Genomic DNA, 24,996 nt, shown 5'->3' on the forward strand with positions numbered 1-24,996 from the left:
AATATATTATTTATAATAATTAATTTATATTAAGGAAAAAATTATACCTATATTATGAAAGAATTGCATATATGGAAACTTCAGGTGAAACACGTAGGAAATAAATTCTAATTCCTTAAATTCATATCATTATATAATCATTTCATCTGCTGCTGTTAACATACTCCATGACTTGAAGAAAAAAGGGCTTCTCAACCGATTCAGTAACATCAAAATCAAAAGCAAGCCTTTGACAAGTTGAGACCAGCAGTGAAGAACAATTGCAACAATAAAACTTGAAGCACAAGATAAATGACAAATTATGATCAATTCATGTAAATAAGTGTCCATCTTTTACCTCTAATACTGAGTCCATGTGGTCCTCTTGTTATCCTCCAATTAAAACAAGAAATGTACAATTAGGGTAAACAAAAATGTCTCAGATATGTAGTAAGAACGTTTTCAAGATCTACTGGTGGCCGGCAGGAGGCTCCATTGCCTGAGGAGGTGGTGCTGCTGCTGTCTGAAGCTGTGTTTGTCCTGGTGGGGGTGGTCTGGGCCTTGCATACTCTGCAAAAATAACCCATCCATCTAGAAACTGCATTCAAAAGGAAGAAATGTGAGAGAGGATGAAGACCGGTATTCCAAAAAAAGAAAAACTAAAAGATCCACTCGAAAATTGGCCACTGTCGATGAACAGTGCAGTCAATAAAAAAAAGAAATGAAAATTCTATGCAGTGTACTATAATGGTCCCATCTGCCCATGGAACCTCTTGATAACTTCTGGTCTCAGCCATCCGTTTGTTCTGATCAAATCAAATTTATAATATTTATTTTCTAATTATGATGCAACTGATATGCCATTTATGTATGGATAGAGGAATACATAGAGTTGGACACGATAAAATGAGGAACTGAAAGAAAGCTATGATAGAATGGATGGTTTTAAATGAGACCCTTCTATGTAGAATTCCCATTCATAACGTAAAATATCGACTTGATATAATGATCTGCAATTATAAAATCCAACCGATTAAAATTCTTGATGTGAATATTCACAGCACAAAATATAAAGATTCACAGAGAATATATAAAATTTGAGTTATGACTCACCTTGCCATCCATGCCTTTCATTCCAGCTTCTGCTTCTTCCAGTGTGGCATATCTAACAAAACCGAACCCTTTGGAATATCCAGACACACGGTCCGTCACAACCCTAGCTGTATATAAGATGCTATTAGCATCTATGGATATGATCTAATAAAGAAAACTTTTCTCAAGACAATAAGATACCATGGACTACTTGCCCAAATTTTGAGAAAGCTTCCCACAGTCCCTCAGATGTAGTTCCCTTATTCAGTCCTGCAAACCACTTTGCTCTAATAAAGGAGAACACAAATTGAAAAAAAACTGACATTACACTAACAATGTTACAGAAAAACAAAAACTACAGAAAAGAGAAGACTTTTAAGATCTGCATATCGACTGTAATCTGTTTGATTTGTGAAAGAGAATCAGTGTTAACATTGACTTGTCTAGGAACCAAGAAAGGTTGGCCAGTCTTACTGGAGCCATAACAATCCAAGATGACTCTGTTGACACCAACTCCAACAGGTAGCAATCCTATTATGATCATCAATTTGCTTGATTATCTGTTCTTATAATTTATCATTTCTTAGCAAATAGATGGCTCTCTGGGAAGGTTCCATCTATAATAAATAATGCAACACTAGTCCATATTGGTCAGAAGGCCTCAATCTGACAACAGATCTGTCTTCTGACTTATGTTGGCATACACAAAATTATATCTCTAATTATCTTACATGGAGTAATTACAAGTCAGGACACAACAGAAGCAAATAGTTCAGACTTAATGGCTAAGGGCCAACCAAAAGATCCAACTGGCCTGCCTTGAGTCGATTATTAAGTCAAAGAGCTAATTTGTGTACAAAAAATGGACTAAAAATCTTCTTATATATCTATTCAGCTAGCATCTTCTTAATATGAAAGACAGGAAAAAGACAATACAGCACACGCAGAGACCCAAAAATTATCACACACTAACACAAACATAACTCATTAATAAAAAGAAAAAAAAGAACATTGCAGCAATAAGCTTCCTTCGAAATATATTGCAATAATCTGTTACCCCTTTTGGTTCTGAGTTTACCAATATTGCTAATTCTAAAAGAACTCACTTAGACTACAATCAATGTCAGCACATCTCTTCTCTTCTTTTTTTTTTCCTTCATGCAAGGGTAAATGACAAAAGAGAAATTTAAGCCAAGATCTCGGGATAATCCGTCAAAGTGACACTTTCAGATATATCAGATATGGTTCTCACTTTGATAAGTGGTTCTGGTTTATCACAATCAAACCAATGTTTAAGATTAAAAATAAATAAATATAAACACACATGATAAGAACTGTAGAGGGTGCAACTAGTTCCCGAGATATACTACTTTGTGTTGTTTATAAGTTCTAGCAATTTGCTTCTACTTCACAGACCAAGAATCAGAAGATGGTCTTATAGTCCATGCCAGTGACTATACCCAAACCAACCATTTCATTATAAGGTGCTTGGTTCGAACAAACCAAAATTGCCAAACATCTACCATGCATATAGATTGTGCACCAAGAACCTATCATCTCTTACATGTAAGAGAACTTGAGGGCATATGACAACGAGATAACCCCTAACAAGGAACCTGCAGCATTCTTTCTGCAGAAGACTTCTAATGCATAATTTAACTCACATGGTAGCTTCGAATACAAAAGTCATGATATTTTCAAGTATAAGCAACCTCAAGAACAAGAACAGCTAAAAAGATCCAAAACTGCTACTAGCCCAAATCAAACGTCTCAAAAAAAGAGTTTTTTTCCTAAATTTGTGGAGATGTCCAAGAAATAAAAGAGGGCTAATTACATATTACCCTCTGTAATTAGATCTCATTGACATCTTGGTCCCTATACTTAAAAAGCTTACATTGAAATCCCTATAGTTGTGAAAATGAAACATCTAATTCTATTTACCCTAACATCGTTGGTTTTACCGACGAAAACAAAAGGCAAAAAGATAATTTTAATGTTTCAATTGATAGTGACAAACGGCATCAGTGGTAGCGGACGACAGCACTGTTGTGGATGAGGAGAACGACGACAAGAGGTGAGGGCCCCTCGACAACTGCATCGACGTCGACGCGGACGCAGACGCAAAGCAGCCCTCACCTCTCGTCGTCGCTCTTCTCATCTACAATAGCCACCCGAGCAGTCCTTTCATCGCTCTACATCTACGTCAGCATCGACGTAGTTGTCAAAGTGATGAAAATACAATCGATGCAGATGCAGAACGACCCTCACCTCTAGTCGTCATTCTTCTCATTCATAACAATGATCTCAACAGTATCACCACCACCAACTGAAATATTAAAATTATCTTTTTATCATTTATTTTCGTATTTCATTAGACTGACATTAAGATAAACGAAGTTAAATATTTAATTTTCATAACCGATTTCAATATAAATTTTTTAAGTTTAAGGAATGAGATACTTAGGAGATCTAACTACATGAATAATCTGTAATTAGTCAAATAAAAGATCATGATCACAACCAAGAAAACTGATCTTCTAAGCAGAGGACAAGAGCAGGATGAGACCCTTCCAGATCTTGTATCCGATTCTAGAACCAAAATGAACAATAAGGGTAGAAAAGGCGATATAAAATGACACGGAGTCTTGCCTGAGACGAAGAGGTTGGTGGACGGCTCCGCCGCCGGACGGGCAGCCGCTGGAAGCGGAGGAGAGAAGGCGGAGATGGAGAAAAGCCGCCGAAATTCCGACTCCGATGCCGGGGCTGCGGCGGCGAGAGGCGGAGGAGAGATGGCGGAGATGGAAAAGAGCCGCCGGAGTCCCGCCCTCGCCGCCGCCATCTCTCGCGCTTTCTCGTTCGTCTCTGTGAATGTTCTCGAACCGCCTCGGCGCTACACGCGAGAAACTTTTTTCGACGTCAAATGCCTAAAATACCCTCGTCGCTGTGTTTAGACAGAGAAAATTACTCTTTATAACCTCCTTTTTTTTTTACCGTTTATAATCTTATTTTGACAACCCTTTGTTATTGATAATCTTTAAAAATAAAACATTATTTTATTATTTACATCTCATATAGTATCATTTTTTTCCCTCCGTAACCCGTTCATCCTTCGCTGATCCTTCTTGTTTTAATTTAATATTTTAATTTATTTTTTTTTAATATAATTCATATTAAATAATATTAAATAACTTTTAATTGATTTGAAATATAATTCAATCGATCCAATTGAACTTAGTTTAATTAGAATATAATTGAATCAATCCCTAATACTTATTTAATCAGTCTAAAATTATCCTAGATTAGATTAGATTTAATTTAAATTAAATAAACTTAAATAAGTCAAATCGATTTATAATCACGATCTAAATTGATAAAATCTGAATCGATTCGATCAATGTTTAAGTCCTAATTAAACAAAGTACATGCAGCTAGCGATTGGTCATATGAGTATTCATATTGGGCTGGGTCAAGTTAGACTAGGGCCTGACTAACTTGTTAGATGGGCTTAACTTGTTGGATGAGAGCCCAAGTTGATTTCAATCCAAATCCTAATTAATTCTTTTAATTTTAAATTATAATATTATTAATACATAATAAATAATAATATATTAAAAACAAAATTATATAAGGAAAATAAATAATATTTAAATTATTATATAAATCTAATAAAAAATAAGTATTATAATGTATCATCCAGGTAAGATAAACATTTTAGAAAACTGTACATAACATAAATAATTATAATATATTTTAATCTAAAAATATAATTTTAAATACTTGAAAAAATAAAAAATAAAAAAATTAAGAAAGATAAAGAAAACTTACCCCTTATTAGATGCAGCTCTTTTTTGCTTTTGTATTTGGCTTAACGAGTAATGGTAAAGAAGAACCCCCTTAAATAAGAGAGATGAGGAATGGTAGAGATTTAAATAGTAAACTCCTTAAGCATAAACATTAACTAATATTTTGTGCAAAAATAATTAATTTAATCTGCTTCGACTCAGCTCAAACTTTGACGTGTTAACCGATCCACAAAGTTTGAATTAAGAGTTAGGATCCGCTCCAACTACTGTTTGTCTTATAATACCACAAATGATAGATAATGTGACGTGGCGATTGGTCAGTGTACTATTTCGTTGTTGATATATAATTTAATATAATAAAATAAATTTAATTATTATTTAAAATAAAATCATCTCTTCGGACGTTTATGTTAGCCCTCTTTTTAATCGGTATTAAAATTCTATTATTAATTCTCTTTCTAATAGTCGTTACATCTCTCTAAATTAACACTTATATTGCATCTTCTTCTTCTTGTTGTCATACAATCAATTGATCGGCTGAGAGTAGTTGTCTTAGCTCCATCTTCTAATTTGCTCTAACACTAGGGATGATACTAATACCTGTTTTATTCAATCCTAAATAATTTTGTTTTATAGTAAAAATAATACTATAATAATAATAATAATCATCATCATCATCATCATGATGTCATATTTTTCCTCATTGTTCATTGTTGTACTATGGCACATGACTTGCTGCAACTCCTCCTTTTCTCTCTACTCAGAACACAAATTATCCTTGTTACGCCTTAAGGTTGACTCTTCATCAGTCGCTTGTCTTCTTGAACGGGGTCGCTTTCAGTCAAATGGAGCTCAATCTAAGCAATTTTGGTAGGCAGAACAATTAATTCTGTGTCGTGACTCTTTGGATCAATACATAGTTTCTGTCCCAAAAACACATCTTGAGCTTTCATGTTTCTAGTCAACATTTGTGTCATCTCCTACCGTAGCTCACTTCATATTCCACGGCGGCTAAGTCCTAAGACTCTATCCATTGCTTCTTTCTCTTTCGATCTTCCAGCCAGTTCCCTTCGGTGCACTGCTAGCATATGACCTGTTCTTAGCCGCCATGCTTGTCTCTACCACGGCTTCGAAGCATCTTGTTGACATGCGACACTTTGCTGCAATACCAGCCATCCTTATTTCACTGTATTCGAGTATACTTTGACTTTTCAAATTATTGAACATCTCTCCCACCATTTTCCTATTTTTCTTGCAGTTCAGATGAAGTTAGCAGCCATATCCATTGCTGGTAAATGACTGACCTCCCAAGTTTAACCGATGACTTCATATTCTTGCAGTATAAGATATTTGGTGGTCATGAGTCAACATGGTCAAAGATTTACATACATTTCGTTTTTCTAGAGGTAAAAGCAGTGAAGAGAAGTCAAAGTGTCACATTTCATTTGAAAGGCCTATTTGACATTATTGCTTAAGCTGGCATAAAGTTTATTTATATTGTCAGCAAAAAAAAATTATAGTAGAAAAGGTCAACTATTGTGATCTTAACAATAATATGAATTCAGATATGAGCCTGCTGATATGACTGATCAAATAGGACTTTGTAATTTGAGTGGTCAAGAATTGTATGCTGAGTCCAACTCATAATTATTAGGTTGTGCCAGTCATATATATCATTATTTGTGGTCAGCGTTCTTCCCGTTCCTAGCCGTCTTCTCGTTGACTGTCAATTCTATGAAGATCATTGGATTCTCTAAGCATGGATACTATAGATCACAAGATCAAACTCATTGTTTTTTCCCCTTTATGTCACCGAATCACAACATGGAAATAAGTATTTTGATTAGATAATGGAGAAGAACCTGATCCTCCTAAAAGTCTCTTCTTAAGATGATTGTCAGGAACTTTAAGTCAAACAAGATCTTTATTATATCATTTTGAGATGTTTGCTGCTATTAATCTTGACAGGTTTACTGGCCAACATTTGTGTTCCTCTCTTTGGCAATAGTCCTACTTATGGCAATCTTGCTGAAAGTGAAGATTCATACGCATAATTTTTCCTGATCCAATGGATTTTTAAGTTCATAGTATTATAAAACACTTTAGATTCACATCGTAAACAAAATTGATATCTAATGCATTAAAAAATATAAGCATTTTGTTTGACAAGACCAAGCATTTAGTATCACCACTAGAATAGTGCTTGGCCAAAAGTCTTCATGAGGCTGCTGCCACCATTATAAATCCTCACCCCAACCCCTTGGGGATGGAAGCATTGTGAGCAGCTTTCCGCATCTGGTTTAGACATGGCTGGAATGAGCTTTTCTTGTGCAGCTGCTTCATCACCTGTGCATTCTGTCAAAGGGAAGGCCTGTAGATGGAGGAGACACATTTCGGCATGTCATCTTACTGCTAACTCACACCCCTTTAAGAGCCTCCATGGCTGCTTTGCATCTCCCTCCTCACTCCAAGATCATCAGGTATCTGATATCAAAACAATCAGTAGTTGTCTTTCCTCTCTGTATATGGTGATACATTCATTATGCAGCTTTAGAGCATCCTATGTTGTCAAATGGACAAATGATTCTAAATTGCTTTGAATATTTCAGCAAATAGATTTGTTTCACATGTCATGGGATTTAAACGACTTAATAACAAAATTAGAGCAGAAACTAATCAAAAGCACAACAGTCTTTCGTTTTGCAGCAGTGTGACAAAAATTAGATCTTTAGGGAAGAAAAAGTATCTATAACCAAAAGTTAACATCCGTCAAGTTTTATTGCAAGTGATTCTCATTGCTAAAATTCTATCAAAATTCAGATAAATGTCCATTTTAAAACAAGAAAGCTGTTCTCTGCTAAATACTCTTTCTTAGCTAGAAAAGTGTTCTGTTAAATAGTATCTATCTTGATGGAATATAAAGAAAGACTTGTGTGATTCAATTTCTTTTGATTTGCTAAATGCCTAAAATGTTTATGCTGGTACTTTATGCCCAATTAACATATTTATATAGTTTGTGATTCAGCTAAACAGAGCTAAATTGACCTTAAATCTGCACCTTTTTTTCTTTTGGTTTCTGATAGGTTCATTCAGAAGCTGATTACTCTGCTGGAAAGATCGAAGAACTGAAGATACGTGTAGGATTTACATTAAGAACTGACATCCACTCGACGCGCTCCATGGTACTAGTCGACACGATCCAACGCCTGGGAATCAGCCATCAGTTTGAGGATGAACTCGAGCTAATCCTGGATCGAAACCCCAGTGCTGCACAAGGTGATGAAGATGATCTCTTTAGCACTGCCCTCCGATTTAGATTACTCAGGCAAAGAGGCTACAACGTGGATACCGGTAATTAGTAATCTCTTCTTGTTTCTTCGAACATTAATGCACTTGTTTCGTGTTCATGATGCCTTTGCTTCCATCAACAGATGTCTTCCACGAGTTCATGGACAGGAAAGGCCACTTCAAGGAGTCTCTGAGCAAAGACTTAGCAGGTCTTCTGAGCCTGCATGAAGCGTCTTACCTGGGTGTGAGAGATGAAGAGGTGCTATCGCAAGCCATGGGTTTCAGCGAGGAACACCTTCGGAGATCGATGCTCAATTTGCGCCCTGTTAGAGCTAGAGAAGTTAACCTGGCCTTGGAATTCCCCAGGCAAAGGAGGATGGTGCGATCCGAAGCCAGGAGTTACATCGGCAAGTATGCGCAAGAAAGCGGTAGGATTTCGGATGTGTTGCAGCTCGCAACCCTAGATTTCAATCTGGTGCAGTCACAGCTCCGGATCGAGATTGCAGTTCTAAGAAGGTAAGTTGCTTCTTTGATGCCTATAAACGAGTGATCGTTGCATGAATACCTTTCCTGTGTTTCAGCTGGTGGAAGGAGTTGGGTCTCGCAGAGAAGCTCAGCTTCGCGCGAGATCGGCCGCTGGAGTGCTTCCTGTGGACGGTGGGGCTGTTCCCGGAGCCACGGTTCTCGCAGTGCCGGATCGAGATAGCGAAGACGATCGCGATCTTGCTCGTCATCGACGACGTATACGACATCCAAGGATCACTGGATGAGCTCATTCTCTTCACGGACGCTGTTCGTAGGTCGTACGCCGCCACACAGGCACTGAACTCATAATGATGACAGCTTCTTATCCTAAGAAGTAGTTTCTCCTGTCTCAGATGGGGAGTCGAGGCGATGGAGGATCTGCCGGAGTACATGAAGATATGCTACATGGCGCTGTACAACACCACCAACGAGATCGGTTACAGGGTCCTCAAAGAGCACGGCAGGTGCATCATCCCGGAGCTGAGGAAGACGGTACTGCTCGTCTTAATCTCTCGCCATTGTGGTGCAGGCAAGGGTCTTACGATGTGTTTGATTTTTTGCAGTGGGTGGACTTGTGCGAGGGCTTTCTCGTGGAAGCGCGGTGGTTCAGTGGCGGAGTGGTGCCGGAGATGGAGGAGTACGTGGGGAATGGGGTCTCTACAGCAGGGACGTACATGGCATTTGTGCATGCTTTTTATCTGATAGGAAGCGGAGTCAACAAGCAGAGTTCGGATGTGGTCAACTCCTGCCCAAAGCTGTTCACCAGTGCTGGAAGAATTCTGAGACTATGGGATGATCTGGGAACAGCCAAGGTAAGAATTTTCGTGCTGCTGATTCCCTAAAGTAGCTTAATTCCTCTCTTATGCTACTGCACTTTGTTCTTCTAATCTGCATCTTCTCTTTGCAGGTGGAGCAGGAAAGAGGGGACGTGGCGTCCAGCATCGACTGCTACATGAAGGAAGGCGACGGCGCTTCGGAGGCGGAATCGAGGCTTCACGTCAGAAGCCTCATACACAGCTCGTGGTTGGACCTCAACGGCGAGGCTCTCGCCGCCACCTCGTTGCCGCGCTCCACCGTCGACGCGGCCTTAAACCTTGCTAGAACCGCACAGGCGATGTACCAACACGGGGACGACGGCCGGCTCCCCAGCGTCGACCAGCACATCCACTCGCTTCTCACGGAGCCCATTCCTCAAGACAACCACATCTCAGAGGAAGCTCGTGTGGGTAGGACCTCAGAGTTCACGGTCCATGAATGAGAAAGAGTTGTTGAGAATTGGTGTCATCTTAGATATCATATTTTAGATAGTTTTAGGCAAGTGATTTATGATGTAATAAGTTATTGTTATGGTATTGTTTCTGTATGTAACTTTAATTATGTGTAACATGAGGTGATGAGATAATTATCATTAGGTTTTATAAATAGTATCATGATTGGTGAAGCAAATGTGTATGTACTTAAAAATATTTTATAAGTATTTTTAGTTTTTATCTCTTATTTAATAATATTTTAATTTTTTTATTATTTTCTTACTCCTCTATCGTTAACATTTATGATATTAAAGATAAATTTACTTTGAACAAAAAATTATGGCTTCTCCATCCCTGATATTTTGGTTATTTAATGTTATTTTTTAATTATATCGTATTATTTTATTTTTAGTATTTTCTTATTCTTTCATCCCAACATTTATGATATTAGAGTTGAGTCTAATTTGGATTGGGTATTATGGCTTCATAATTTCATGTCTCAACCCTTTATTCTAATTATCTGAGATATGAATTTTAAAGTATTAAAATGATAACTTTACTTACATCTCAAAATTTTTGAAATTTAATAACAAATAAATATATATATATCCAAATGAAGAAATCAAGTTAAGCAAAAGTAGAAAGATTAACTCAAATATATTATTCTTCATTCAACGAGTTATACATGAGATAATTTTCTCAAGAATTATACTAGCTATAAGCATAAGATAAACTTTATTGATACTTTAAAATAAATTTTAAGACTTATTAAATATGATTATAGTAAGACTTTAAACGTTTCATTATAAGTTTTAAATTTTGTTCATGAAAAATAATAAATCAGTGTAAGATTTTCTTTCTTAAATGTCTAAAATTATTAGTAAAATAAAATTTTATGGTGAACATCTTCATGATTATATTATTATTGTAAAAGTTTTTTAGAAATTTAACTTCAAATTTTGATTTACTATAATTAAGGAGTCAAAAGATTAATTTACTTTTTCATTTGATGAACTAATATGTTTAGCACATCAAGAAAGTTGAATAGATCACTTAAGAAAAGTAAAGAAAATATATTTAAAGTTAAGATAGAGTATTTTACTTCAAAAGAAGAGATAAAAAAATCAGCAAGAAGAGGACGTAAAAGATGAAGAATGCTACTATTATAAAAAGCTTGATCACATGAGAATAGCTTGCTGAACCAAAGAAAACCAAGCAAACTCTTTCAAGAAAGATGAAGTAAGTAGTAAGTTGTTTACGACTTATTCACAAGTTAATGATATCTCAAATGATATTTAGTTTTTAGATAGCAGATGTTTTAATCATATGTTAAACATAATATCAATATTTAGATTTTATTATAAAACTCATCAGTTTAAAATTAGACTTGAAAATAATAATCAAATCTAAGTGAAAAGAAAAGAAACAATTAAAGTGAAAATAAGTTAAGAGATGGTAAAATACCTTGATAATATTTTTTATTTCTAGTTTATCGTATAACTTGTTGAGTGTTGGATAATTAATAAATAATTGATATTTAGTTATATTTGAAGATGGTTCATGCACTATTAAAGATAAAAAATATGGTTTGATTACCGTAAATGTTTACATGACTCAAAACAAGATGTTTTTACTTGATGTTTCAAATATTAAAAATGTTCTCTTATTACAATAAAAAAAGTCTAATTTATGATATTTAAAGATATGATTATATTAATATTAGTGATTTAAGATTATTAAGTCAAAAATAAATAATTTTTAAATTATTCAAAATTAATACACTTGATATATGTGAAGGATGTATTTATGACAAAAAAAATAAAAAAAATTATTTCATATTGAAAAAACATGGAGTGCATCTAATTATTTTGAATTAGTTCATATCAATTTATGTGGACCTATTAATAGAAAATTATTTGGAGAAGATCAATATTTTTTATTATTTACTAATGATTATAGTCACATATGCATTCCATATTTTTTTAATATGAAATTTAAACACTTTGGACGAATAGTAATGATAAATTTATACCTAATAAATTTATTTAAAAAAATAATATTCATACGGAGTTGATAATACCACATATGCTGAAGCAAAATAATATAAGTAAACATAAAAATTAGATTATCATCGAAATGATAAAAAGTTTACTTAAAGGAAAAATATGTTTCAAATCATTTTTTGGTAGTCATAGTTGCAACAATAGTTTATTTATTGAATATTTTACTAATAAAGACTATTATGAATCAAACTTTTTTTAAAGCTTAGTATAGTATGAAGCTAAGTATAGGTCATTTAAGAAGTTTTGTATTGATTATGCTTAGATAAATTTATAAAATTATCGTAAGCTTGATGAAAAATCTAAAAAATATATCTTAATTAGTTATTCCTTATAATCCAAGGTATATCACAAATGACAAGTTGGAATTGGAAGAATAATAAAGGTGAAAATCAAATTCAGATTTTAATAGAACTATACACTCTACAGAATAAGTGACAGATCCTATTCCAACAAACTTATCGTCAGCCTCACCCGGTAACAGTTCAGATTTATATGATTCTTCAAATAAAATCTCTTCAAAAAAATTCAGATCACTAATAGAAATTTATGTTTTAACATTTGTTTTATTTCGAATCCTCTAAGTTTTCATAAAGTAGTTAAAAGAAGAATAATGAAAACCAATGAAAGAGGAAATCAAGTCAATTAAAAAGAATAAAATCTTGAAGCTAATGGATCAACCAAAATAAAAGAAAATTATTGAATTGAAATATGTGTTCAAAATAAAGTATAATGAAGCTAGAAGTATTCAAAAACACATGGCTCTAGTAAAATGATATTTATAATAATATGCATTAAGTATGATGATACTTTTTAGTTGATAGATTTAATTTCTTAGCTTTTACTACATATTTGAATTGGTCTGTTTATAAATTTTGAAATCTATATTTTTAAATGAAGATTTCTAAGAAGAAATTTGTATCATTCGAACTAAAAAAAAATTTAGTTAAAGGATATGAATAAAATGTGTATAAGTTTAAAAATAATTATAGGTTTAAACAAGCTCAAAGAACATAATATTTAAAAGTTAACTATTATTTTTATTAAAATATATTTAAAAGGAGTAATAATGAATATACTCTTTATCTAAAGAAGGGAGATAAACATAATATTCTTATAGTTTGTTTTTATGTTATTGATATTATATAGATGAGTTTATCTAACTTTTATATGATAGAATTTAAAAAATATATAATAAATAAGTGTCAAATGATAAATATGAGTTTAGTATACTTTTTTTTGGGGGGGTTGGAGGTAAAGCGAGGATCATATAAAATTTTTATTTCAAATAGATTTACTCAAAAAGTTTAATATAATTAATTACAAGTTTTAGAAATTAAAACTTGAATATATTTATGATCAAATCCTTAATTTATTACATTACGACCTCCATAGAATTTGGATCAAATTAATCATGACTTAAAAGAAGACAAGAAAAGAGGAGGACTTCAAAAACTTGGAGGTGAAAAACGAAAAATGGCTCGTTAATGGATCGGAACTGAGTCGATCGGCTTCTGATCTTATTACCAATTAGATCATTTGAGTTTGTTTGTAGCAAATTCAATTTTTATTTACAGTTTTTAATTAAATCAAGATTAAACATCTTAAATTTTTAAAAATATATTTATTGACTAAATCATATATTTTCTTAACAAAAGTGAATTGTATTATCTCATTATTTAAAAAAATTATATAATCGAATTTTACATAAAAAAATTATCTATCATTAGTGTTTTTATAATCAGACTCAACATTAAATCAGTTTGTAATCATAAGAATTTAGATCAAATCGATCATGACATAAATTGGACAAGACTTGAGTAGTGTGCTTCGAAAACTTCAAAGTGAAGAAAGGGGAAGGGCTTGTTAACGGATCGAAACTAGGTTGATCAGCTCTTGATCCGATTGCCAATTGGATCGTTTACTATCGACTTGTAATCGAGTTAGTTTGTAAAAAATTTAATTTTAATTTGAGTTTTTAATTTTAATCAAGATTAAACATCTTAATTTTTTTTCTAAAAAATATATTTATTGACTAAATCATAATTTTTCTTAACAAAAGTGAATTTTATTATCTCATTATTTTTAAAAATATATTCTAATTTTAATGACAAAATGATTCATCTTTAGGACTTGGTAGAATTTGGATTGAATTAATCGAAAACTTGGAGGTGAAGAAAGGAAAGGCCCCATAATCGAGCTTGTTTATAATAAATTTTAATTTTTTATTTATAAATTTTAATTAAATCATGATTAAACATCTTAAATTTTTTCTTAAAAAATATATTTATTAACTAAATCATAATTTTTCTTAACAAAAGTGAATTATATTATCTTATTAATTAAAAATAATAATATAATCTAATTTTATATGATAAAATTATTCATCATTGATGTTTTTATAACTAGACTTGACATTAAATCAATTTGTAATCAAATCCTAAATTAAGTATATTAAGGCCTTGATAGAATTTGGATTGAATTAACGATGACACGTAGTAGACAACAACTAAGTGGGGTTTCAAAAACCTGAAGATGAAAAAAGGGTAAATGTCCATTAATAAATGGAAACTAAGTCGATCAGTGACCCATAATTGAGTTTGTTTATAACAAAATTAATTTTAATTTTTAATTTTTAATTTTTAATTAAATTAGAATTAAATATTTTAATTTTTTTAAAATATATTTATTAATTAAATTATAATTTTTGTATGCATAGAAATAATTGAATGCAATTGAACATAACACACGCAGTTAAAAAAATCAATCTTTTGTATGAACAACCTGACTTTGATACCACTATAGAGAAATTTTGGACGACATCACACGTGCAGCGTAATAATATAAAATAAAATCTTAAAATTTTTCATAGAAAATAAGGTTTTATCATCATGCAAAGATTGGTGTGCAAAAACTATAAGTAAAGGGAGATGTGCAATGAGAATCGGATCGTGATAAGATCATGATAATGCGATTGATTCACCTTTAAATATATATCATAAATAATCATGGTCATAGGTTACTCGAGAGGGTTATCGAGATAACCGGATATACTGGTGTATCGTATACTCGTCCATATGATGGTGGCAACTGGTCTTATAGCTGCTCGTGTGGGGACACTAGAGTTATAGTTCAGGTGTTCATTGTAGAATGAGTTCACTGATTGATCCACTCATGAAATATTAGATGGTTAATGATACCTCATTATTAGATAACGATTCTGTTGTCCCAGTGATATACTTAGTCCTTAGACTTGAGACACAAAGAATGTCTTGTATAAATACTTTACTCTTTGATAGTGGATTTATAGGTTTCAAAGTTTCACATCTAGCACAGCCAGTCATTAGAGTGGCAGTCAACCTTACGAGGGCTATTGAGTGTCGATAGAGGATCATCCACTCTTGATATTATGAGAGGAATATCCCATGTATTTTTGCTCAAATAAATCCCTGACTAAGGTCTTTCGGATTGAGGGAGAAAGAGATCTCCGAGAGAATCCGATTAGAGTGAGACACGAGTAAAAACCATATGGGTCTGACAACACCATGGTTAGAATATAAGATGAATGAGGGACTATATATACACGATGATTAGATAGGTCGAAATGATTTGATTCCTTTGTATCATTTGGGGGTTGTGACATAGTGACCTAGTACGTCTGTAGTCGATGAATCGAGTGAATTATTATGAAGATAATAATTCACTGAGCCAGAATGAGTTCTGATAGGTATGACTCATGACCAGCTTGATATTGAGCCTAGAGGGTCACACACATATGGTATGCGTTGCAACGAGTAGAGGTTCGAATATGAGATATCCGCTAGAGCCCCTATCTTATTAGATATTCAATAAGCCTCTGAATTATTGGATCATATGGATGAGATCCAATAAGAACCAATGAGAGATTATTGGATAGAGATCCATGAATCTAAGAGGCTTGGGTAGTTGGATGAAGATCAAATACCCAATAAGATATGATCACTTAGGGTTAAGTTGATAGGAGACCTTTATAAATATGAGAGAACCAAAGACCCATAGGTCATTGGCTTCTTGGTTGCCACCTCCTATTCTCCTCTCCCCTTCTCCTCAGATAATAGGTGTGGAGATTTAAACAGTGATTTGAGAAGCGTCCTCGCAACTTTACTATGTGGATCACTGCTAGAGATGAGGGCGCTTGACCTTCTTTATCCTCTCATACAAATTTGCAAGGATTCAGGGATATATGATCTCCGTAGGTAAGACAACTATCTTATACTTGGATTTAAGTTTCATGGGTTTTTGCGTACCAATCTTCGCATGACGACGAACACCCTTTTGAAAAATTTTAGATTTTTGTTTTCTGTTCTTCCGCGATGTCGCCTCTAGATTTTCCTACACCTAGTACGTCTGTAGTTGGTGAGTTGAGTAAATTATTATGGAGATAATAATTCACTAAGTCAAAAGGAGTTCTAACAGGTATGAGTCATGACCAGCTCGATATTAGGCTTAGAGGGTCACACACATATGATATGTGTTGCAACGAGTAGAGGTTCAGATATGAGATATCCTTTGGAGCCCCTATCTTATTGAATATCCAATAAGCCCCTGAATTATTGGATCCTATGGATAATATCCAAGAGCCAATGAGATATTATTGGATAGAGATTCATTAATCTAAGAGGCTTAGGTAGTTGGATGGAGATTCAATACCCAATAAGACAAAATCCATTATGGTTAAGTTGATAGGGGCCTATATAAATAGGAGATAACCAAATGGCCATAGGTTGGGCCTTCTTGGCTGTCACCTCTTATTCTCCTCTCCCTCCCCTTCTCTTCAGCTAGTAGATATGAATATTTGAGTAGCGATTTAAGAAGCGTCTTCGCAGCCCTTATAGTGTGAATCACCGCTAGAGAGGAGGACACTTGACTTCATTCATCCTTTTTCACATATCTGCGGGATTTTAGGGATGTACGTTCTCCCTAGGTAACATAACTATCTCACACGTAGTTTTTATTTTTGTAGGTTTTTATGCACCAATCTTCGTAGGATGACGAATACCTTTTGGGAAATCTAAAATTTTTATTTTCTGTTCTTCTATTGCGCATTTAATGTCGCTCTTAGATTTTCTTTTCGACTTGCATTCATCGACATTGGACTAAAAACTCAAGTTTGTGTAGCCCTTAACCTAGAGACTATTTCTTCTTTATACCATTAAAAGATTCTTAGTCCTTCTTAAGTGCTTAACAATATACTTTACTGCTTTCCAGTGCTCTAAGTCTGGATCCGCTTGATACCCGCTCGTGACACACACAATATGCATTATATCAGGCCTGGTACATAGCATAACATATATGATAGACCATATCGTAGAGGCATAGGGTATCCTATCAATGTTTGTCCTTTCCTCAAGAGTTTTTTTTAGGACATATTCTGAGAAAGTGAAATTTTAGGTCTCATCGATATGAGACCACTCATGGATTTTTTTTATTGTCAAACCTTTTAACAATGGTGTCTATGTACCTAGATTAGGATAAGCCAAGCATCTTCTTGAATCTCTCTCTATATATCTAAATCCCCAAAATATAATATACTTCCCCTAAGTTCTTCATGAATAAGTGTATAGATAACCAAGTCTTTACTGTGGAGAGCATTCCTATATTATTTACAATGATTAGGATGTCATCCACATATAACACTAAGAAGGTGATAATGCTTCCACTTACTTTCCTGTACACACAAGGCTCATTTTTATTCTTAACAAAGTTATAAGATCTGATCGCCTCATCAAGTCTTATGTTCCAACTTCGGAAAGCTTGTTTTAGTCTATAAATGGACTTAAGAAACCTGTACACCTTATCTGGACTCAGCTTGGACTGAAATCCCTTAAGTTGTATCATATACACCTCCTCTCGAGGTTGTCATTGAGAAACACAATCTTTATATCCATCTACTAAATCTTATAATCATAATGTACTGTAATAACTAACAGAATTTGGATGGATTTCAGTATAGCTACAGGTATGAAAGTTTCATCATAGTTAATGTATTGTCTTTGACGATACCCCTTAGCCACTAGCCTTGTCTTATAAGTCTTCATTTTTTCATGTACTCCGATCTTCTTCTTGAAGATTCATTTACAATCAATGAGTACGATACCCTTAGGTGCATCAACAAGGTTTCAAACCTTGTTGGAGTACATAGATTTCATATCAGAATTAATGTCTTCTTGTTACTTCCCGGAGTTTATGCTCATAATAATCTCCTCATAGGTCTGAGAATCAACATCCTCAATGCCCTCTCCACTAATATGTCGTACAAGTCTCTCAAGAGGATGCGATACTCTACTAAACCTGCATAAAATTAGAACTTGTGTGTCAGGTACCTAAATAGACTAAGTCTCCGGAATGGTACCTGAGCTAGGTTCTCTAATCTCGCTCAACTCTATCATGCTCCCAAGAATATCTCCACCAAGAATGTGTTCATTCTCAACGAACACTGTCTCTTAGCAAGAAAGACCTTTTGGTCTTTGGGATAATAAAAATAATACCCACAAGTTTTCTTGGGGTATCTTATGAACTTACACTGTTCCGTCCCGAATTCCAATTTATTGGGGTCATATCTTTTAATGTGGACAAGGCAACCTCAAATCTTAACAACTTTAAGATCAGATTTCTTCCTTATAGATACTATCGATTTATATTATTATTTTAAATAATAAAATAATATAGTTCACTATAGTCGATTAGTTTTGATATGATAACGAGTTCTTTTTGTTTCTTCATCTGAGAGTTCTTAAAGTCTTACTTAGTTCTTATCCATTTTGTGTCATGATCGATTTGATCCAAATTCTATCAAGATCCTAATATAATTAGTTAAAGATCTGATTGCAAATCGATTTAATGTTTAGTCTAATTAAAAAAACATCAATAATGAATCATTTTAAATATAAAATTAGATTATATATTTTTAAATAATAAGATAATGCAATTCGTTTTTGCTCAGAAAAATTATGATTTAGTTAATAAATATATTTTTAGAAAAAAATTAAGATGCTTAATTTTAATTTAATGAAAAATTATAAATAAAAATTAAATTTGTTGCAAATAAACTCGATTACGGGTCGAGAGCAAACGATCCGATTGGCAATCGGATCAAAAGTCGTTCGACGCGGTTCCGATCCGTTAAGCGGCCCTTTTCTTATCTTTTTAACCAAGTTTTCAAAACCCTATTTAGTTTTCGTCGGTGTCATTCGACCCCAATTCTATTGAGGTTCCCCAAAACGGTGGTGCGAAAAGATGGCGTCGGAGAGTTCGGTAATGGCGGTCATCAGGGCCTCGCGTCCTTCTTTCCGGAACCCTCACGACAAGGTCGCCTTCGCAGTCCACGCTTCCTTCCTCGCAGCCGGATTCTCCCTTATCGCCACCGGCACCGGTGCCCTGTCCGAGAACCACCCGATCGGTGCGTGTTTCCTTATCTTCTGGCCTTGTTTCTTTCTTTTGCGGATCAAAACTAGATTTTTGGTTCAAATTTGTTCTTGTTTCCTGCTATTTAATGTCTCCTTTTGCCTTGTAAGGAATAAAAGAAGTTGCTTTTAGGTTGGCAAGGGTTTCAAGTATTTGTTCTGCAGGATAGAATTAAGAATTGACGAACTTGTATAGGATAATCCGTTCTTTATTGCTTATATTTAGGTGAGGAAGAGGTAGGAATCGATGGATGGAACGAGCTGGAGGATGCTTATGCCTTTGTGTACATGAAAACTGACGAGGGCTCGAAGAAGACTGTGTTGGTGAAGTGCTTGCCTATAGGTGATTTGCTCACCATTGATGTCCTGGATCTCAGTGGACCAGGGAAAGAGCCTTTCCATCTCCAAATCAAGTATGTTTCTATCCTAGTAGACAGCATAGTGTTCTTTTTTTCTTTGAAGATAGTAAATTTATTAGTTTACTTGTTCATTTTCAGCGTCAACGACTACTTGTCTGATGTTGCCAAGCAAACCAGCAACTATGCGGCAGTGTATAAGAATCTCAAGGACCTGGTGGACAAGTTGTGTTCTGGTTTTCTGGCCAAGTTAGAGCCCAAAGCTGAGAGCTCTTCATCAGCCAAGAGGTACATTAAACTATTTCTTTTGTCGTCCCTTTAGATACCATCTACAATTGTCAGCTTAATAGATATGGATTCCATGAAACTTGTCCTGTTGTAACTGTGTTATGAGCTATAAATCAACTATGATGAATCCCACCAAGAAGAGCATAAATTTAGATGCTTTAGATGTCCTACCAAAATATTTCTTTGGAAAAATTACTCATTATGATGAGTTTTGAATAGTATGGTCATACAAATATGAGAATGATAACCATGCAGTAAAATAGTATTCAATGTCATTAATGATTTGAAGTTATGTCAATTACCCATGATTTGGCTGAAACCATTTGTCCAGTGATTATTCAACAGTTCCATAGAAATTGCCAAATGTGATAATCTGTGTGATGCGAGTCCTGCTGTCACCAAATAAAGTGACTCAGGAAATAAAGTTTTTCTAGACATTATATTAGAGCCAAGAATTCTGGCAATTATAACAAACAAAGATTGCTAGGTTTGTCATATCAACTGCCGTAGCTAGTGCACTCAATTTGAGATCATGAATCTGGTCATATTAGCAAGCTATCTAACACAGTACTCCATATAACAATGTACTTTTATAAGTAGGTGTAATTGTTGTGCAAAAAACAACAAATAGCACGTGATGAAAAATTAGTTCAACCATTACCATTTTCTCCATAATATAACCAAATCTTTATGTATCAGTTGTTCTGTCTTATGAGTTGTTTTACCCCATTCAAATAGACTTTTAATTGAGTTAGTACTAATTTTATGCATCATTTTTTTTTTATCTGCATTTGCAAAGAGCATTGGGATGTGAAAGGTCGTTATAGCGATTATTGTCAAATTTGTCTAAAGATTTTTTTAAGTAATAAAGAGATATTAGCTGATTGTTAAGATCCATAGTTTTGAAAAGACAGGTAGAATGTAACTTGTCTTCCTTGTTGTGTTAGGGTATGCTTCCATTGAAAAACTCTTTTTAGATAATGTGCTTAAGTTTTCAAAAAATGCAAATTTATTGTAAATGTATGCTTTATATTAAAATTATGATTTATATGAATTACTGGTGGCTTTACATCTGCTTGGAATATACGCTTCTTGATTCAAGTAGAATCTGGTTTTGACAGTGGTGATCGATCCAGACAAAGTGTCATCCGTGAACCTTCTGTGACAGTTCCTAGACACCAGGAACCTTATTCTCGTGGGTAAGTTTTGGATACGAATATATTTTTCATTCTGTCCTGTTTGTTTATTTGTAATTTCTTCTTTAATTCTTCTTTTCTTCTACATGACTCTGTTGAGTAAGATGTTTCTGGTTAATGTCAATTGGTTCTGTGAAGCAGTATTGTTAACTCTGTGTCGATTATGTATTTGTTGTTTTTCATTGATGTTGCAGTCTTGTTTATCCACCTATTCCCTCAACTGGAATTAGTGATCTCTATCCTGGCCCTGGTGCTGGATTTTATCCTCATAGGTTCTGATTCATTTCCCTTTGCAACTTTTTTGGCTTTGGCATGCATCATTCTCTAATTATTGTATGTTTCTGCTGCAGAGGCTCTGGTGTAGGTGGTGGTATGCTTGTGGGTACGTTGGTTAGCTCCCTAAAAAAATGTTACTAAATTCTCCTCATGTTCTTGTGTAATATTTTGATTCTTTGCTACAGGACCAAATGATCCACGCTTTTTTGGTTCCGATGAACGTGCTGGCTTTCTTGGTGGCCTTCCGTGAGTGCAATAATTTTTCTCTCTCTCTTCTTTTAAACTTCTGCTAGTCGTGCATTTTTTTGGCGTTAAAATAATATTACATTGGACATAAAGATTGATTAATTTGTCTTATAACAGGGGTGTGCCACCAGGTGCTCGGTTTGACCCTTATGGCCCTCCGGATGTTCCTGGTTTTGAGCCTGCCCGTTTTATCAGGTATATGACTTTTTTATTTGATAATAAGAAATTGGCAACTAAAATATGCATTAATCATGCACAACCTGCATATTTTTTAGCTATTAGGAAGTTGTCATTACTGTGGTGATGTAATGAAGGATACATTACATAGTTATAATTTAATACATAAAATCTCCGGCTGATCTAGTTCAAGACTGACCAATTGACCATAGGGAGAGAAAAGTTGAAATAATAAAATCTTGATGATTTTATGCATAATAACAGACAACATTTGGACTAATGTCTTGGTATCAAAGCCTGAAGAATATAGAAAATTGTAAGATTTTGTTTTCAATTCTGCATAGTTATCGATTTTGGATTGGATCAGGCCAACCAATCCGACCGCAAAGGACAGTTAACCAGCTCTCACGCTGATCTAGTTCTATTAAAGGCTTGGATGTGTCAAAAAAAAAAAGGCTGGACTCACTAACCTGACTGGTTCTTTAATAACCATAGGAACCGACCCGGTTAGTTGAGGAATATGTTGGTTTTTCAATATGCATAAAAGAAAATAATATCCTCAATTTCTAAATAAAATTGAATCATAATAAAGGATATTTGAGTAATGTCAACATCATAGTTTTAAAAAAAATCCTTGCAATCTTCCCTCATCAGGAAAGCCCAATTGTTATGGGACTCCTTTGCGATTATCGATGATATCAAGGGGAAGAGTGGAAGAAACAGAAAAAGGGAAAGAAAATCAGAGGAAGTAGGAAAAAAAAAGGAAGAAAAGAAGGGAGGAGAGGGAGGAGAAATGGAGCATAGGAAGGAGAAGAAATGAAAGAGGGGGAAGGAGAAAAAGGAAAAATAAAAATATATTTTTAAATAGAAAATGCAGAAAATGAGAATCATTATAGTTCATAATTTTAGAATATGGTTTAGGGTTCAACATTTATTAGATCTGTGGACTATCGACTGATCCACTAGTCTGAACAGTGACCCAGCGTAGTGAATCTTGGTCAGGTTAATGATCAGTTCAGTTCTGATATTTATCATTGTTTGTGTATTTAGTTATAATAACAAGACCCTCAAGTAGTTAATTATCATGAATGTGCTTACATGGATCTGTTTCCTAAATTTTTGCTACCTGTTATGTTGCACCTAGTTTTGTGGATGATTATTATACAAGCCATGTGGTTTTCTTTTGTACAGGCAACCACGTCGGCCAGGCGGTGGCGCTCATCCAGATCTTGAGCATTTCCAGGGACCTGATTACATATAGATGAATAGTGTAAAACCTTGGACATTTAGCATGACTTTGTGTTGGTTGTCCTTTACACTGGAATAAGTCGGCTGTTTTCCCATTTTGTTGATGTTTTTCCCTTACAAACTATAATGCTACAGGATACTCACATGTAAATTTCTTTGACCGTATATATTTTTAGTAGGTCACATCGTAGCTGCCGAGGGGCATGTGTATGTAATTTATTTGATGCTTCTAGGGTTTCTGAGATCCAAGTTCCCGCTGCTTCAAACTTGGGAGAGGATGTGGCATTTGTGTCTGTTGAGATCAATGCAGTGGTTTTTGCAGGTTCTTCACAGATCCTAGTGCCACCATTCATAGCCTCGTTTGTGTAATTGAGAACAATCAACTGTATTTGGATGTAAGCTTCCACTAAATGGTGGTTACTTTCACTACTGTGAATGTGTTTATTTTTCAGGACTGTTTGATTGAAGGTTGGGTTTAATACCTCCAGCACATCTAACACAAACAGATTGAGATGTAATGACCATCTCAGAGAAGTGGGTTGAACTAATCAATTCTTCTTGTTAGCTTTCCACAAGTTTCATCAAACACTTTCTATATGCGGTAAATAAACATCAAGCAAGTCATCTGAATATTTCTATATAAATGTCGTCAGTTCAATTTATTTGTTTGAAATTGAACAGCTAGTGTCATATCGAGAAATGAGGCCATGCTGTTTCCTTCTTGGACTGATCATTCATTGTGTATGGATGTCAAACTACACAGATCTAATGGAATCCTACTTTTTGGTGATCTGATGCCACTCAATGTTCCAATTAGTTTGTTGTCGTTGCCTTCTTGACATGATTGTGTCCATGGATAAGGTGTAGGAACAAACTTAAACAACTGTAATGGCTAAAAAGAATGAAAAGTATAAAGGCACATGATTTCCATTACTTTGTTGAAGAGTGCAACTTCCATTCAAGTAGTGAGTGTCTGCACAAAATGTTCAATAAAGGAGCCACTGATGGATGAGAAAGATGTAACTGGTAGTATGTGATAACAGCCCCTCTCTTTCTCTTTTCTCTCTCTCTCTTCCTTTTTTGTGTTCACTTCCCCCTGGAGAAGACACAGAATGCTTTCTCGGAGGGAGTTTGTTGAATTATTTATGCTACACAGCCTGGTTCAACCAGTTTTGTTTAACTAAAGAAGATGACTTGGTGCCTGTTCATGTTATCCTTTGTTTCTGCTTTGCACAGTTCACCCAGGAATCCCTCTCTCTAAGCTTACTTGGAGAGGACAAGGCACAACATGGTGGTACTAAAATAAGTATTTTGATGATGCTACTTTTCATGTTCTAAGTAAAGCAATTCCTTTGTTTTTTTAGCAAAGCAATCCTACTGTTCATAGAGAGAGAGAGAGAGAGAGAGAGAGAGAGAGATGTGTGGGGACAAAACAGTAAGGAACAAATTATATAGACATTCAGAAACAGCAATGATGCCAAGGAGAAAGCAACTTTGAACAGCAGTTCAAAGTTCTCTTCCTCAACATCATGAGAGAGTCTGAAAGAATCTTCAAGACAAGATGGTCTCATGGTCACTACCTTCTGCCAATCCTTTTCCTTTTTCTTCTTCTTTTTCTTTTATTTTAACTACTACCAGCCTTCCCACATGCTGATGTAATCTGTGCATCACCAGTCCAACAACTGATCTACATCTGTGCCATCTAACAAAGAAACATATTCCTGTCTTAACAGAAGGTAACAAAACAAACATTAATTTTCACTAATGTCA

The 24,996-nt window shown here is 34.4% G+C and overlaps 3 protein-coding genes across 3 annotated transcripts; 2 read left to right on the forward strand and 1 right to left on the reverse strand.

The window, feature by feature from the left end:
* Positions 1-250: 250 nt before the first annotated feature.
* Positions 251-3,983, reverse strand: LOC135627358 (organelle RRM domain-containing protein 2, mitochondrial-like). The gene is made up of 4 exons (XM_065133434.1): positions 3,721-3,983; positions 1,273-1,341; positions 1,093-1,199; positions 251-577 (listed from the first exon to the last, which is right to left on the reverse strand). The coding sequence occupies exons 1-4, from the start codon at positions 3,908-3,910 to the stop codon at positions 449-451; spliced, it is 495 nt and encodes a 164-aa protein (XP_064989506.1). The 5' UTR covers positions 3,911-3,983; the 3' UTR covers positions 251-448.
* Positions 3,984-7,162: 3,179 nt separating this feature from the next.
* Positions 7,163-10,061, forward strand: LOC135627231 (probable terpene synthase 11). Its single transcript, XM_065133246.1, has 7 exons — positions 7,163-7,354; positions 7,958-8,225; positions 8,306-8,678; positions 8,744-8,962; positions 9,041-9,179; positions 9,251-9,499; positions 9,595-10,061. Exons 1-7 carry the CDS (start codon positions 7,181-7,183, stop codon positions 9,943-9,945), a joined length of 1,773 nt encoding a protein of 590 aa, XP_064989318.1. The 5' UTR covers positions 7,163-7,180; the 3' UTR covers positions 9,946-10,061.
* A 9,144-nt stretch (positions 10,062-19,205) lies between these two features.
* On the forward strand, positions 19,206-23,652 carry LOC135627067 (probable proteasome inhibitor). The gene is made up of 9 exons (XM_065133022.1): positions 19,206-19,435; positions 19,666-19,852; positions 19,937-20,083; positions 21,205-21,282; positions 21,474-21,551; positions 21,630-21,661; positions 21,741-21,801; positions 21,919-21,996; positions 23,170-23,652. Exons 1-9 carry the CDS (start codon positions 19,273-19,275, stop codon positions 23,237-23,239), a joined length of 894 nt encoding a protein of 297 aa, XP_064989094.1. The 5' UTR covers positions 19,206-19,272; the 3' UTR covers positions 23,240-23,652.
* The last annotated feature ends 1,344 nt before the right edge of the window (positions 23,653-24,996 follow it).

Source organism: Musa acuminata, chromosome BXJ2-11, assembly GCF_036884655.1.
Source record: "Musa acuminata AAA Group cultivar baxijiao chromosome BXJ2-11, Cavendish_Baxijiao_AAA, whole genome shotgun sequence".
NCBI classification, from domain to species: Eukaryota; Viridiplantae; Streptophyta; class Magnoliopsida; order Zingiberales; family Musaceae; genus Musa; species Musa acuminata.

Coding starts and splice junctions, on each gene's coding strand:
- LOC135627231 (XM_065133246.1), top strand. CDS start 7,181: ATGGCTGGAATGAGCTTTTCTTGTGCAGCTGCTTCATCACCTGTGCAT. Junction 7,355..7,957: donor CCTCACTCCAAGATCATCAG/GTATCTGATATC, acceptor GGTTTCTGATAG/GTTCATTCAGAAGCTGATTA. Junction 8,963..9,040: donor TTCACGGACGCTGTTCGTAG/GTCGTACGCCGC, acceptor CTCCTGTCTCAG/ATGGGGAGTCGAGGCGATGG.
- LOC135627067 (XM_065133022.1), top strand. CDS start 19,273: ATGGCGTCGGAGAGTTCGGTAATGGCGGTCATCAGGGCCTCGCGTCCT. Junction 19,436..19,665: donor GTCCGAGAACCACCCGATCG/GTGCGTGTTTCC, acceptor GCTTATATTTAG/GTGAGGAAGAGGTAGGAATC. Junction 21,802..21,918: donor GGCTTTCTTGGTGGCCTTCC/GTGAGTGCAATA, acceptor GTCTTATAACAG/GGGTGTGCCACCAGGTGCTC.
- LOC135627358 (XM_065133434.1), bottom strand. CDS start 3,910: ATGGCGGCGGCGAGGGCGGGACTCCGGCGGCTCTTTTCCATCTCCGCC. Junction 1,342..3,720: donor CACCAACCTCTTCGTCTCAG/GCAAGACTCCGT, acceptor AGTGGTTTGCAG/GACTGAATAAGGGAACTACA. Junction 1,200..1,272: donor ATTTGGGCAAGTAGTCCATG/GTATCTTATTGT, acceptor TCTTATATACAG/CTAGGGTTGTGACGGACCGT.